This window comes from Chionomys nivalis, chromosome 6 (assembly GCF_950005125.1).
Source record: "Chionomys nivalis chromosome 6, mChiNiv1.1, whole genome shotgun sequence".
Taxonomy (NCBI): domain Eukaryota; kingdom Metazoa; phylum Chordata; class Mammalia; order Rodentia; family Cricetidae; genus Chionomys; species Chionomys nivalis.
The window spans coordinates 87,474,480-87,489,938 of record NC_080091.1 but is presented as its reverse complement, the minus strand read 5'-3'; the positions used below and the strand labels follow the sequence as shown (position 1 = coordinate 87,489,938).

Genomic DNA, 15,459 nt, shown 5'->3' with positions numbered 1-15,459 from the left:
TCCTAGTGACTGATGGTCAGGCTTGAGCTGAGGATGGAGACAGGGTGCTTGTACGGTGTCTGCTTTTAACCCTGTTCATACCCTGAAGTCCTACTGTGCAGAGGTTGGGGTCTGCCCTGCTACCATTCACATAGGTTCACTTAGTGACATGAATACAGCTGCCACAGGTTCCCTATATCCCAGAGTTGCACTTGATTTACCTTCCTGGAACTAGTAAAGGTGAAAGACAAGTTGAATAAAACCGAAAAACCGTAGAACCATGTTTCTGGGAACCTGCTGTACAAACTGACAGAACCCAAGAGTATTTGAGCCAAGAGACTTTTTCCCCTTTAAGACCTGATTTCAACAATGAGAACTTAAATGTACTGAATGTTTTGTCCCTGCAGTTCCTACGACTGTCTCCTTGATGACCCCTTTGAACATGACTGGCCCAAACTCCCAGAACTTCCTGGAATAAATTATTCCATGGATGAGCAATGCCGTTTCGATTTTGGTGTTGGTTACAAAATGTGCACTGCGGTATGTGACCTCTGTCAAATGAGGTGGCTTATCTTCAAATCTGTTTGTCTAGCTCCTTTGGGGTGGGCTTTGCAATCTCATTGGTACAAGTGTGAAAATATCTACAGTTATCTTGTATTTGCTCTGATGATTTAGATTCCTTGGGCATACAGCCTTAATTAATCCTCATGAGAGAAGAGATAGGGAGATCATAGGCTTTCATTCTTATTTTACTTTTTGATATTACAATATAATTAAATCATTGCCTCCTCCCCTTTTCTTCATCCAAAGCCTCCCAAATACGTCTTCATGTTCTTTTTCAAGTTTATAGCTTTCTAAATCAAAAGCTCTTGTTACAGATATATACCTGTATGTGTGTGTGCACAGAACAGATACACACACACACTGTAGAAGTAGGGGCAGAAAGATTGAAAGGCTTTTACTTTTAGAAAGAAAAAGCCAAGGTTGCCGGGGTTCTCAACCTGCTGAAGCTATCTATTGACACCTGGTAAACAGGAAGCTAGCTGGACTGACGGATGCTCTCCAGCTCAGAGCCTTGTGTCCCATTCCTCCTCTGGTTTTCCTTTCCTTCAGAGATGGCATTGAGATTTCCTACAGCCAGTATTCTGTATGTTTGCGGCTATAGGAAATGGCTGTGGAACGTGAAAGTGTGTGGTGGTACGTGCCTGGGATCCCAGCACTCAGAGGCTGAGGTGGGAGGATCATGAGACTGAAGCCAGGTCCAGCTACTTAGTGTAGTCAGAACCGGCCTGGGCTATAAAATGAAACTCTGCTTTGGGTGGTTTTATTGTCTAGGAGTTAGGCACTGTGATATGGATGTCAGATGGAGCAGGTCAGATCTGACACTAAAACTATATAAACTTGAGTATCACATGTGACATCTCTGGTTTATTTTTTCTTGTATCTGAAGTGTGGATAATGATAGTATTTACCTCTTATAGCTTATGTGAGGATCAAATGTGCACTTAGCACAGTGCAGGCTGTGGCACTGTCAGTGCTGCTCCAGCACTCGACTACAGTGTTTATGAGGAAAGTGCGTGCAGGATATCGCTGGCAAATGACCCACTCTCTGAAAGTTCTCTGCTGGCATGCTTCTCTTCCAGTTCCGGACCTTCGACCCCTGCAAACAGCTGTGGTGCAGCCATCCCGACAACCCCTACTTCTGTAAGACAAAGAAGGGGCCCCCACTCGACGGAACCGAGTGTGCTGCTGGGAAGGTGAGTGTGTCTGCTTGTGACTACGCTTTATCGTGCGCTGCACGGGGACCTTCCAATGCTCAGTGAACAATGCCTACTGCTGGGCAGTTTCCCTTCTGTGGCTGCTGCCACAAATGACCACAAAGCTGACGGTTCGAAACACTGGAAGTTGGTTCTGTAATAGCCGTGGAGGACAAGAGTGAGTTAGACTGAGGTGAAGCCCAATGTGGACAGGGTTGTGCTCACACCAGAGACTGTAGTGTCGCTTGGTTCCTTCCCTTTTCCAGCTCCTGGCTACCTTCCACACCATGGCCACACTCCTCTGACTTCTAACACAGTGGTGGTGTTCTTGCACGGACTGAGTCTTTTCGTGATGTTTTGATACTACCTGGATACCTCAGGATCATCTCTTGAACTTGAAAATCTTTAACTTAATCATGCTTGCAAAGAATCTTTTACTAAATAAGGTCACTTTCACCAGCCCAGACATTTGGGACTTTTAATATTGGGAGGACCAGACCATTTGGATAAGTGTGGCCAAGGGGACAGACAGTAGGGACAGCAGATCTCTGGCCCCTGCTAGTGGTGTCTGATTTACTTGCTGGCATGGCATCCCTTCTGAAAGTTGCCCAGAAATAAAGGCATGTGAATTTATACAGAAGATTTGGCCTCACTCCTGGGGGAAGGATGCCCGAAGGTTTTAAATCTCAGCCCTAGTAGTTGGGACTGAATGCTTAGAAACTGGCTGGGTGCCAAGGTGTGCTTCTCTTAAGGGCAGCGAGCCCAAAACAAAGCCATGCTAAGAACGCAACTTGAAGAGCCTTGACTGGGCTGGAAGTGATAGATTTTAGATAGGACCAAATGCTGAAAGGAAAGATTAATGCAACTTTTCCCTTTTTAAAAGGTTGATTTCGAACATACATAAACTGATCTTACAGGAAATATGCATACAAGTAAAAACCAGGCATGACAAGCACTTACATTTTGTCTGGCAGCGTGACAGCTACACTATATATAGAGTCTTGCTTTGGGAAGAGGCAGCAAACAAATTTTCAACTAAAATTAAGAGCAATAGTGAGTAGAATTATTTTGGTTTATTAAAAAGTTAAGGTATAGTAGATTTTTAACATCCAACTTCCCTACATACAATTAGATTATATTATATTTAAATGTATAAAGAAAGTTTTTTTAAAAACTTTTTTGTCTATAGTATACAAAATGCAATTGAAAGTTTTGGAAAGAAAATAATCTATTCCCTTTGAATGCTTACATGCTAAGGATTGTTATCATGGAATCTCTGTGGCATCATGGCTGTATTAACCCCACTTAGTTCTTGGATACATGTTGCTCCCTTAACAATTCATGAATTTTTACATACCTCGATTTTGGTTACCTAAAAGGTAAACATCATTATTTAACGTACCTATTTCTTTGATCTATAAATTAATATTTTATAAAGTTAAATGTACTTTGAAAGCTGAATATAGTTTTTACTAACTTTAGTTAATTCTTTTTTAAGTGGAGACACAGTTGCAGGCCATTGTTTTGAAAGGGGTCATATTAGCATCCAGAAACTGAGGGTCAGCTAAGCAGGGAAAAGTGAAGCAGAGCGAGGATAAGGTCTACTGGCCGGGCTGGACAGTCATGTGTCCTCTCAAAACTTACCTGAGTAAATGTTATTTTCCTTTTTTAAAAGATTTATTAATGTATGTGTATCTGAGTCTGTATACGGCATGTATGTATGTACATGTGAGTGAATGCCCAGTGTCTGTATGGTACCGACAGAGGCCAGTAAAGGGCATCTGATCCCCTGGACTTGGAATTACAGGTGGTTGTGAGCCACCCAATGTGGACTCTGGGAACAGACCTCAGATCATCTGCAAGAGAGCAGTGAACATTCTTAACCAATGAGCCCTCTCTCCAGCCCCAAATGTATCACTTTAATCTTATCCTAAAAACTGTGAATTTAAGTTATCCTTCTGGTAGGATACCTTTGTGCAGCAAATGCCCGTGGGTACTTTAAATCAGATTTAACTGGAGGGAGAATAGAGAGTTGAAGACCTTCAAATGAGTGTCTCTTGAATAGCACTTTCGGTGGCCTTCATAATTATTGTTTTTGTTTCCCCAAGTGGTGCTATAAGGGGCACTGCATGTGGAAGAATGCCAATCAACAAAAGCAAGATGGCAACTGGGGGTCGTGGACCAAGTTTGGCTCCTGCTCCAGGACGTGTGGAACTGGTGTACGGTTTAGAACACGCCAGTGCAATAACCCCACGTGAGTATAACCCTGCACTTCCTGTTGCTTTCCCATAGACCAGAAGTGATTCCATGCTCTGCTGTTAGTGTCTTTCCTTCTCTTATCCTGGGTACAAAATAGAGGATACAAAAAGATACTGTTCACAGTTCCCAAGACCACATCTTTTGCTTTAATGTTCACAAGGTATAGAGTTTTTAGTAATATAGAAGAGACATGCAAATGAAGAGGACAGATGTTTTGAAGAACTTGATGTTTGGAACTATTAGGGGGTTGAGCTGAGAGAGTAGATACTGTGTGCCCTCTAAGCTCTGACATGTACATAAGCAAAGGGCTTTGAGTGGAAAAATTAATAACCTCAACTAAATTCCAAAAGGCAGGTCCAACTGCTTCAAGGTAGACAAACAGAAAGATGGCGGCAGAGATCATGAGAAGAAAAGACACCCGTTCATTCAGACAAAATTCATACGAGCCAAGAAAAAGTAATGGAATTATTCAACTTTGATATGCTAACTTGTCCAGCTGGGGCTTAACCCATGAGCAGCCATTTCTCTATTTTGGGAGAGGGATAGCTCTGAGCAGGCCTTTTATAAAGACTACTGATGGCTGCACACTGCCTTCACATGAGGAAAGGATGCTGTATCAGAAGTAACAATTCACTCAAAAGCATGATAGTAAGAGTTACGGGTTCACTACAAGCCATGGACTATCCTAAGAGCTTTAAATATGCCATCCCATTGCGTCCTTACCACTTCCTTGCTTGGAAAACCATTCCGTTTTGCTTTTGACAGAGGAGGAAGTAAAAACACAGGACTATATGCTCAACCTTTGAGTTGCACCTGCATTGTTTATAAGAGATAGAAAATATCATTTGTTCAGGTTACGTGCATGCTTTCCATCTTTGCATATTTCTGGCATGAATGAAACGTACCATTTGAGTTAGTTTGTGTTTGGGGGTCTTCACCCCTCTGTGGAGAGAGCAGTGTATATTCGGAGACACTAGACACTGGAGGCAAGCATTCAGCTTGAGCTGGCAGCTCAGACGTGCTGGCTCTTCACCAGAAGCACTGCGTCTGTGAGCCCGAGCCGCTGGGCTACAGCCAGCCAGCCTTTGAAATGTTGTCTTTTCTCTAGGCCCATCAATGGCGGTCAGGATTGCCCTGGGGTTAATTTTGAGTACCAGCTTTGTAATACAGAAGAATGCCAAAAGCACTTTGAGGACTTCAGGGCCCAGCAGTGCCAGCAGCGAAACTCTCACTTTGAATACCAGAATACCAAACACCACTGGCTGCCGCATGAACATCCTGACTGTGAGTAGACACCGCTCTTTTTCCTGCTATGCAGAGAGTCGCTTTGCGTTTCAGCTTTGCTGACACCAAGCCCTTGCCCTCTTGAGTCCATGGTGGTAGCATAGGAAGAAGGGTACTTACAAAGGCAAGTCATTCAAGGTTCCCAAGAGTCAGGCTAAAGAGTGCCTTTCTCCAGAGAGGTGGGGATTGTGCCAGGTGTGGTATCTGGCCAGCAGCCCCGTCACCACCACCATGGGAAATGACAGTAAATCACATGACTCAGGTGAATTCTTCAAGAAATAACCACAGAAGAGGAAAATAATTCATTTACAGCTAAGTCAAGAGGAAAACCAAAAAAGAACCAAACAAAAACAAGATGATCATTTGTTAAAAGAAATAGACTATATAGCCCTTTCTAAACTAGTTATTAATAATACTCTTCGAAATTTTCTTCTAATGTTTGAAGTATTCCCATTAAATTCTGGGTTTGTAGGCTCAAACTGAAATCTCTGGTACTATTTCTGTTAGGTTGATCAATGAGTATATACCACTGAATTTTACTGAGTGCTGTTAGAAAGGAAATGTAAGCATGGATAGGTCAAAGTTGAACACTTTAGAATAGATGTGTTATTTTCTAATTTACTTTAGTGAAGTTAGTCACTTGGATTATCAAATTAAGTAGATCCTATGAAGGACACAGATATCAGCTGGGTGGTAGGGCGAGACCAAAGACTAAAGCAGTCAATGTTGAGAATGGTACTGACGTGAAACTAGCTTCGAACCAAAGTTTACTAAAAAGCAAACGTAGGTAACGTCAAGGTTTGCCACCATAACCTGTCTGGGGTAGTCTCAGTCTATACTTGACTGATATCCCTATTTTGAAAGAACCTCTTATCTCAACAATAACCCAGTTTAGAAGACATAAAATAGCGAATCATTCACATTTAAACAAATATGCATGGTGGTGTCAGATATCGACTCCCCATTTTATTCATCCAGTACTTCATTTGGATTTTCAGGAATCCATATTGCCATGTTTTATCTTAAAAATAAACTGCTAATAATAATAATAAGTATGCTGGTCAAGCATCCTATTTTATGAAAATAACTAAGCCCCTCCTCTTACGCAGCCAAGAAAAGATGCCACCTTTACTGCCTGTCCAGAGAGACTGGGGATGTTGCTTACATGAAGCAGCTGGTACATGACGGAACGCGCTGCTCCTACAAAGATCCGTACAGCATCTGCGTGCGTGGAGAGTGTGTGGTGAGTCCAGGCTGCTGCCTCCCCAGCACCCACAGTGGCCTGCAGTTCTACCTTTACCATCACTCAGAGGCATGTCTGAAACTGTTTGACAGCTTTATCTCCCAGCGTAGCACTGGCTGGCCTAGTACTCACTGTGCAGGCTGGCTTCAGACTCAGAGAGATCTGCCTATCTCTGCTGCCCGAGTGCTGGGATTCAAAGCATGTACCACCCCATCCAGCTTTCAATTCATTCTTATTTGTATGGTAACATTGCAGTGGCTGTCTTTGAAGTGTCGGGAATAATTAGAGAAATCGTGCTTACTTAAAATCAGTCTGGTCACTGCATGAATCAAGATGCAAGAGCAGTTTTAACTACATTTGAGATGGCTAGATAAGTTTTCTAAGTAACTAATGCCTCCAGATTGAATTTCCAATCTAGAGGAACTGCATTGGTTTTAGTATTTTTCTAGTGCCAGCCTACCATTATAAAAGACCTTTGTTTTCATAGAATTGCAACCTGTATACATGTTTATCAGATCCACCCCCCTATTTCCCTTTTTTCCAGTTCTTCCTCTATCATCTCCACCACATTTCCCTCCCAACTTCATGTGTTCAGTTTTTTTCCTTCTCAAATCCCCCACATGGAAGGTGGTTTGCATATCTTTAATCCCAGAACTCAGGAGGCAGAGGCAGGCAGATCTCTGTGAGTTTGAGGTCAACCTGGTCTATAGAGTGAGTTCCAGGGCAAACAGGGCTACACAAAGAAACCCTGTCTTAGAAAAAAAAAGGAAGGAAGAAGAAAGAAAAAAAGAAAACATCAAACCAACTACATCCTCTTAGTACTGCCTGTGTTCATGGCTACGGTGCTTTTAATGCCACATGGATAGCTCTTCAGGGGTCCCATTCCCTCCCCTAACAGTCATCAATTGCTAATAGCTCCTGAGATGGGGGTGGAACTTAATGAACCCCACCCCATCCATGTGGAATTTCAGTTGCCTTGATCTTCTGTGGGCCTTGTACCTGCAGTCATTGTCTCTTTGAGTTCATGTGTGTGTAGCAGCACTATCATGTCTACCAAGTAAAATTACACTACAGATATCCCTTACTTCTGGCTCTTGGAATATCTCCACCCATCTTCCACAGTGATGGCTGAGTGTTGTCAGGCAGGGTGTGCTATAAATGTCTCATGTTGAGCTGAACATTCCACAGCTTCTTTTTCTATGTATGTTGAGCAATTGTAGGGTCTCGGTTTTAATCACCACCTAATGCAAAAGAAAACTTACCTGATGAGGGCTGATCTTCCGGTTATAAAGACAAGAATTTAGGGGATGGTTTAATACTATGTCCATTTAGCAAAACAGTAATACTAGGTTCTCCCCTAGGGCTTATGATATAGCCAGCCGTTGATTTTTGGTGCAGTAGGTAACACCATACATGAGCTCCATCTCATAGAGTAGACTTTACAAACAATCAGAAAGTGGTTGGTTACTCCCATATATTGGTGCCACTATTGCACCAGTGTTCCTATCTTGCAGGGCAAGTCATTATTAGAGTCCACTGTTGGCTAAGATTGTGGAATGCTTTTTTCTCCCAGTAGCATAGAGCTGTGGAAGTTAGCTTACAGGGATGGAGGTTCCAGGCCAGCACCAGCTTGATATTCCAGTATTCTGTGATGCACGTATGTGGTGTCTTCAGCAAAAGGGTCTTCCCACCAAATTCTATAGGGTAACTAAGAGAAATGGCAACAGCCTGTAATGTTTGGAGAGTAACTCGAAAAGAGGTAACCCATTCCTGACACTGTGCTTTTTATTTGATAGCTTATGGTGTCTGAGGGAGGCAAGAATCCCCCCATTATAAAATAATTCTATTTAGGAAGTATATAATTCTATTTAGGATGTTACATTTTAGTTTAGAATACCATTTTGAATAAAAAAATCTAATTCTAAGTTTATTTAAATGATTAATACACAAATCTTCCAAATGACTCTAAACTTACATACTGAATTCTATGCCAGAGCCAAAGTTGTAGGCAACAACAACAAAAAAGTTTTCTTGTCTCATTTAGTCTTTTTATAATGGAGTTAATTTTTCATATTCAACTATTACTGTAAATTATTCATATTAACGGGACCAGTGTTCCTAACATGATCCATTTCCTTTTTACTTAGCAAAACTGAATTATGCTATTGTGTTCCTATAGCAGAATGCCATACATTGGGTAATTCATAAAACCAGAAGAAAGCAAAGCTCATGCTAAATGAGATTGGGTATTCTGGTCTGTGGTTCTGGAGCTGGAAAGCCCAAGATGTGATGATGGTATCTGTTGGATATCTTTCTGTCTTCCTGTTGTGTCGTCCATGCTAGAAGGAGGGAAAGAGAGACTGGAAACTGCAAAGAGGCAGGACTCTTAGGACAACCCCCCCTCTTGATAGATATCCCATTTCTAGGACCTGAAAAATTCTTCCAAAGAAGCAGAGTTCTCATGACCTAATCATGGCAGCTTTTTATCTATTCTGTCTTACTGTTTTGAGATAGCATCTCACTCTACAGCCCAGGCTGCTTCCAAACTTACTGTGATCCTCCTGCTTCAGCCTTCCCAGTGCTGAGAGCTAAAACAGATGGAAGCCCACACCTGACTTTTATTAGGCCCTACATCTCAACACTTTTGCATTGGGGATTAACTTTTCAACATAAACTGCTTGAGAATAGATATAAATGATAATAATGGAATATTACTGTCATTTTTTTTAACCCCTGCAGTACTTAGTACTTAATGTATGTCCGTTCCCTGCCCATTTTCACATCCAACTTGCAAGCCCAGTGGTATGGCAGGTACCACATTTACCTGAAAGTCCTGCCCAGTTCGGAAAGTCTTCAGCTTTCACAGTCAACAGTGCTGAACTATTGACCGTGAAAATTTAAACTCAACCCGGCCTTCAGGGCCTTGCACAGCCTGTTCCTCACAGAGCTTTCACAGCTCTTTGCAGTGTGCAACACCCACCTTCTACTGACTTCCACCTGGGGGTAAATATTGATCTCTAAAACTGCTATTCATGAATGTAAAATTTCATAACTACTTGAATTTGTTCCAATTCAAAAATGCCTTCTTCTCTGTTCCTTCAAGGCCCTGTGAGTGTGTCTGCTACGTTGAAGAGCTTTATTTTGCATCCTAACTCATGTTTAAAAGATAACACTGTTTTACAACTCACCACATTACCATACGCCTTTATGAACATGGAGAAAGCATTACGCTATTGATTTGTAGATTTTTCTCCCCAGAGTCAACTCATTTCTTTGCTATAGATTTTGCTTGATGACTAGAACAATAATGTTTGGGAAATAAAGCTGGGAAAATGCTTTGTAAGAACAAAGATATTTGTCAACTTATTGTCTAGACTATGATTCACTTTGTTATTTGATTTCACCCTAGTTCTTCAAAAATCTGGGATCTGGGCAATCATTACTACAGTGGCAGTCTGGCACAAGCTTGCTGGCCATGTGCATCACCATGTGGGATGTGGTTTGCTACGTGACACCGTGAAATTCACTGTGTTTAACATCTTTTCTCCCCAGAAAGTGGGCTGCGATAAAGAAATTGGTTCCAACAAGGTTGAGGATAAGTGTGGGGTCTGTGGAGGAGACAATTCCCACTGTCGAACTGTGAAGGGAACATTTACCAGAACACCCAGGAAACTTGGTAAGATGAGTGTTCTCCTGAATTAATGCACTTTTGTGCTATTTGACATTTTGAGACATCTTTTAGAATTTCGGGTTTTTTTTTTTCAATGAGCATCATAGAAATTAAAAGATAAGGAAGACTACATTTAATGTTTGAATAAAAGTTTTCATGCTTAGGGAGAAAGCCTGTGCTGTATGTTATTTGAATTTAACCAATGTGTATAAGACTAATTTTGAATGTATGTGGCACATAACTTATTCGGAAATGTAAAATGTTGTAAAACCTTAACTATAACTTTTAATGTTGTATCATTTTTATTTTAGTTGGAAAAGTGAGCAATTTTATCTTGGTATATTAATGGAGATAGCATCCATATATAGTATAATCTTTAACAGATTTTTTTAAACAAAATAGAGATATTGTATGAAAAATGCAAAGAAAAAATAGAGATACAACAAAAACTCTGAGGTATGATTGCTCATGTGTGTAACCTTTGGTGCTCATTATACCATTTAACCTCAAGGTAAACATATACCAAAGCTCCACAACATGAAACAGAAAACTATTCTCATGCAATAGGTAATATGTAAAAATATTTTAGTTTCACAGACTATATAATTTCTATATAATGCATACAAACATTTATACATTATAACAAATTCATATATTTGATGAGGAATTATTGGGGAAATATTTCAGGAAATTTAGCAACTAAAGGTAAATATGAAGTTGGCATGAAGATTCTCTTAAGTCTCTTATGGCATGATCAGAATAATATCTGATGGGATGAGAGAAGACACAGAGAAATTTGATTTGGAGCTGAGCGTTGCTACACAGGTTAATAGCACTGACTGCTCTTCCAAAGGACCCGGGTTCTGTTCCCAGCACCCACATAGTGGCTCACAGCCATCTGTAGCTCCAGTCCCGGGGATCCAGTGCCCACTTCTCACCTGTGTGAGCAGTAGGCATGCAAGTGGTGAATAGGCATACATGGAGACAAAACACTCACACACATAGAATCATAAAATAACTAAATCTTAAAAAAAAGAATTTGGTTTAAGTGAGTATAACTAATAGAAGAACGTATAAAAAGGTTCTGTTAGCCTTCATCCAAATGGAGTAACCTTCATTGTCCATTTTTATACAAATTATACCCTGGCGAATTCTAGAATCAGATTTGCTCTGTGATGTGCCAGTTTTCAAATATGGTCCCCAGTCCTTAATGTCTTTGCTATTTTTTCATGATGAATTATTGGAGTTTATACTATGATAATTATTTGAAGGTAATAATGCTACTTCTGGCTGGCTGTTTGCATTATTTTAACAAAGCAAATGGAATTGAAGTACAAATGTTACACTGTGGTTAGACTCAAATATAATTCTCTCTGCACTACCATGAGAGTATTGAATGTGCTTTGCATTCCTGAAGTTAAATTTATTTTTCTGTTTGGGGATGTGGAATCATTGGTTTTATTTTCAGGACGAATTAATGTAAGGAAAACATTTTCTTGTACTGGGATAGTTTTCTGCATTTTGTGCACTAGAAGGACATGGTACTGTTTTTCAGACCACCTCAAAAAGTTAGGCTAAACAAGAGTCAATGTGGTCAGAGATAATCCAGCCTCGGTTCTTTTCGTGAATGTCATTGTCGCCATGCACTAGACTAATTAACCTTTTCCAACAGGCAAACATTTAAGCAAGAGATGCCATAAGGAACTCGAGTTTCTGGAAAATGAAATCTGCAAGTATTCAACTTCAAATCACCTCCATCATTTTGCATTCATGCTCAGTCTTACTTTCATTGACTATTAACAGTTTATCGGCATTGGCTAACTACTGTAAAATGCATTTTTTACTTGAAAATTTAAAGTTTCAGAACATGTTTTATAACTCACCCAATAAAATCTGTATGGCTCATGGGGTAGTCAATGAAACAGCAAGACTGATAAACGTGAAACCTCCCCTAATTAACGACATTCTATTTAAGGGAAGACAAGAGGCGCGTTCGTTTTACCCAAAGGAGCTCGTAATATTTCTCTTGCTGAAACAAGAGAAGCTAAAAATGTACTGGGTAAGTTGTAGCGCACTGCAGAAAGACGGGCATTCATAAATGACCTCACACTGATGTGCACTCCTGGGCATCTTAAGCATGTTGCTTTTAACTGTTGCTTACTCAGTCAGGCAAACAGCCCAGCTCCTGTGTTGAGTGGAACCTTAGGTTAAGGTGCTGAAAACCCTGATCCTAAGTGACTACTATATGTATTTAGGACCCTAATAAATATTAGGTAAGAGTTGGGTACGTCTACTTATAGATAAATATTAGCTATACATACACAATAACGTTTTTTTCCTGATTACTTCAGGAATTATATATTTCTATCTGGATTTCTTTTGGCACAAATCCAGAACTGGATGCTCTATAATACACTAAAATTTTAGCTTGCATAATTTTCTTTATTTGTTTTTATTTGAGACAGCATCTTCGCATACAGCTAATTTCAAACCCAATATCCTCCTGCCTCAGCTTCACAAATGCAAGGTTCTAGACAGGTATCACCTCACCTGGCCTGACTCATTTATTAGCCATGAGATATAACATATCTGCCACTCAGTTTGTTCTATTGTTGATTTATAGTCATGAACAAGATTTTAAGTGCTACTTGATATAAGTTTAGGGCTTATGGTAATATTAAGATTTTTCCTATAAGAATGTAAAGTTCAATAGTCAATTTAAGGCTATTAGTTTACTTTTTATTTATTATTAGATATCTAAGGCTAATTTATAACTCATGACTTAGAAGATCGAGGATAGAGCAGTACATAATACACACTTGCATTCAGTTTCTGTATAAATATTTCTTTAAAGTGGGATTATAAATATTAACAGCTTCAATACATGGAAGCTTAACTATTTGTAGTGCCGTAGGTTTTTATAAGAATATGTAGGCAGAAGGGATATCTCAAGGTTACCATGTCACAACTTTTATTAAAACTACTACTTAAAAAGGTAGCTATGAAAACCGGAGTAACACAGGGTGACTCAGGAAAGCACAACTGTTTGCCTGAACTGTTGATGCAACTCATAGGTCAACACTAACTGTGAATTTTCCTCATGCAAGATGCTTCAGAGCTGTAGAGGTAGTTTCCGAGATGCACTTTGTAGTTTATGGATGCCCTCTTCTGCACGTGGGAGTCGGAAGGGTGCAGTGCCGGACTAACCATAGTGTCGCCTTTGTTTTCTCTGCTTCCTCCACTTTTCACCGCACATGCAAAGGGTACCTTAAGATGTTTGATATCCCCCCTGGGGCTAGACATGTGTTAGTCCAAGAAGACGAGGCTTCTCCTCATGTTCTTGGTAAGTGTTTTTGTCTGCCAGCGCTGCTTTTCCATGTACATAAACATGAGATGTCAAAGACACTCCACATGGGGATATGTATGTATGTATGTGCACTCTACATACTATACGTGGAGGAATGAGGAGTATATGTAAATTCATTAGTTGGATAGTATATGAAACTTAATTATTTCTCCTAACTATCCTAATATTAAAACAAATATTTAAAACTAAAACTTCAGTTTGAGTTTCAGTTTTGGGTAGAAATGGGATTGGTTCATAACTCCTGAGAAAAATTTTACAAGTTTCTATTTATTAATCATTCTTTCCTCTGAATTAGGAGGTGATAAAAATAACATGTGCCAGTAAGGGAAGGCAATAGAAAAATTGATCGTTTTTTAAAATTTTAATTTATATTTTCTGTATGAGTACTCTGCAGGCCAGAAGAGGGCACCAGATCTTATTAAAGACGGTTGTGAGCCACCATGTGCTTGCTGGCAATCGAACTCAGGACCTCTGGAAGAGCAGCCAGTGCTCTTAACCACTGATCCGTCTCTCTAACCACAAATTTATCATTTATATGTTGAAAATGACTGATGGGTAGTTTCATATAGATTTTGAATAGTTTTTGTAGATTTCAAATTCTCTGTAAATCTGCCACAGGAGAATTTTGCTGTTCCAATATTAATTTCCCCTAATTCCTGGAAACTGTCCTTTCTGATTGTGTGGTTGATTGTGACGTCTGTTATTTTTCTCTTATGGGTCCGCGGGTGCAGTTTCCAAGCACAGCTCATGCTGGAGCGTGAGCGCTGTGCCTGTTTCTGCACCGGAAGTTAGGGCAACTCCAGGACATTTTGTACCAAATGTTTTTTTATTCACATGTGACATCTTAAAAGTCTTTTTTGTTGCGGTAGTTCAAGAGCTACTTAAATTACATTCCCTGTCAGATGGCATAACCTACAAGCCTTTGCTCAGAGTTCTTCCCCTAGTTTTTAAATTCCTTATTGTTCATGCTAGAATTCAGATTATTCTTGAAATAGTTATTTTAAAAGCTTGAGAAATAAATATACAATAAATGGTTTTAACTAAGTTTTTTTCAGTGATGTGAGAATTATGAAATGTTTTCTCACTGATAGACACCTCCAAACTGTACAATTATTCTATTATTTTTCCCACGAGAGAAGTATTACACACTGTAACAACAGATCTGTAATGAATTAAGAACTCTGTCAATAATAAACATCCTTTTCTAGCAGTAGCAACTGCAGAGTAGTCTGGGAATTTTACTGCCAGCAGAAAAACGATTGGCCTGGAACTCAGTTCAGCTCTTTAGGGTGGCTATCAGTATTTTACCAATCTTGAGAGACAGTTTGTGTTGACAAGGTATCTATTATATCCAAAGTCCCAGCTTCCAAGGAAATGTATAGAATGAGTGGGCTAATCTCTTTGACAATGTTTCCAAATGAGAATATTTGCAAACATTTTCCCCTTTTAACCATTTTTATCTATTTAACACGGTAGCAATGCTTCTCAATGGTTTACATGCCTAATGAAGGGAGTAAGGAAACTCTAAGAACTAACGTTCATTCTGATTGCTTGATACTAATAAGGCAGAGGAGTCACTGGTTTTTCTTAGGAAAAATGGGGGAAATCTGCTGTGGCTCATCCCCACTGCCGTAGGATAAATGTGTGCCCTCACTCATTTTCTTTTGTTTAGCTATTAAGAACCAAGCCACAGGTCACTACATTTTAAATGGCAAAGGGGAGGAAGCCAAGTCGCGGACCTTCATAGATCTTGGTGTAGAGTGGGATTACAACATTGAAGATGACATTGAAACTCTCCACACAGATGGGCCCCTACATGACCCCGTTATTGTTCTGGTACGTGCCATGCAACATGTATATACTTGATTTTGTTTATAATTTTATAATTTAACTTACCTGA

The 15,459-nt window shown here is 39.9% G+C and overlaps 1 protein-coding gene across 2 annotated transcripts in view; it reads left to right on the top strand.

Annotated features, from left to right (window-relative positions):
* The window catches only part of Adamts3 (ADAM metallopeptidase with thrombospondin type 1 motif 3), a 229,977-nt gene that overhangs the window by 196,683 nt on the left and 17,835 nt on the right, over positions 1 to 15,459 (top strand). The window contains exons 10-17 of one of the 2 annotated variants that reach the window (XM_057772427.1): positions 387 to 519; positions 1,623 to 1,736; positions 3,845 to 3,990; positions 5,104 to 5,279; positions 6,389 to 6,522; positions 10,075 to 10,198; positions 13,455 to 13,535; positions 15,232 to 15,395. In XM_057772427.1, coding sequence (XP_057628410.1) covers positions 387 to 519; positions 1,623 to 1,736; positions 3,845 to 3,990; positions 5,104 to 5,279; positions 6,389 to 6,522; positions 10,075 to 10,198; positions 13,455 to 13,535; positions 15,232 to 15,395 — 1,072 coding nt within the window. Of the gene's footprint in view, positions 1 to 386; positions 520 to 1,622; positions 1,737 to 3,844; positions 3,991 to 5,103; positions 5,280 to 6,388; positions 6,523 to 10,074; positions 10,199 to 12,167; positions 12,252 to 13,454; positions 13,536 to 15,231; positions 15,396 to 15,459 lie in introns of both variants that reach the window. The other variant, XM_057772428.1, reaches the window with a different exon arrangement.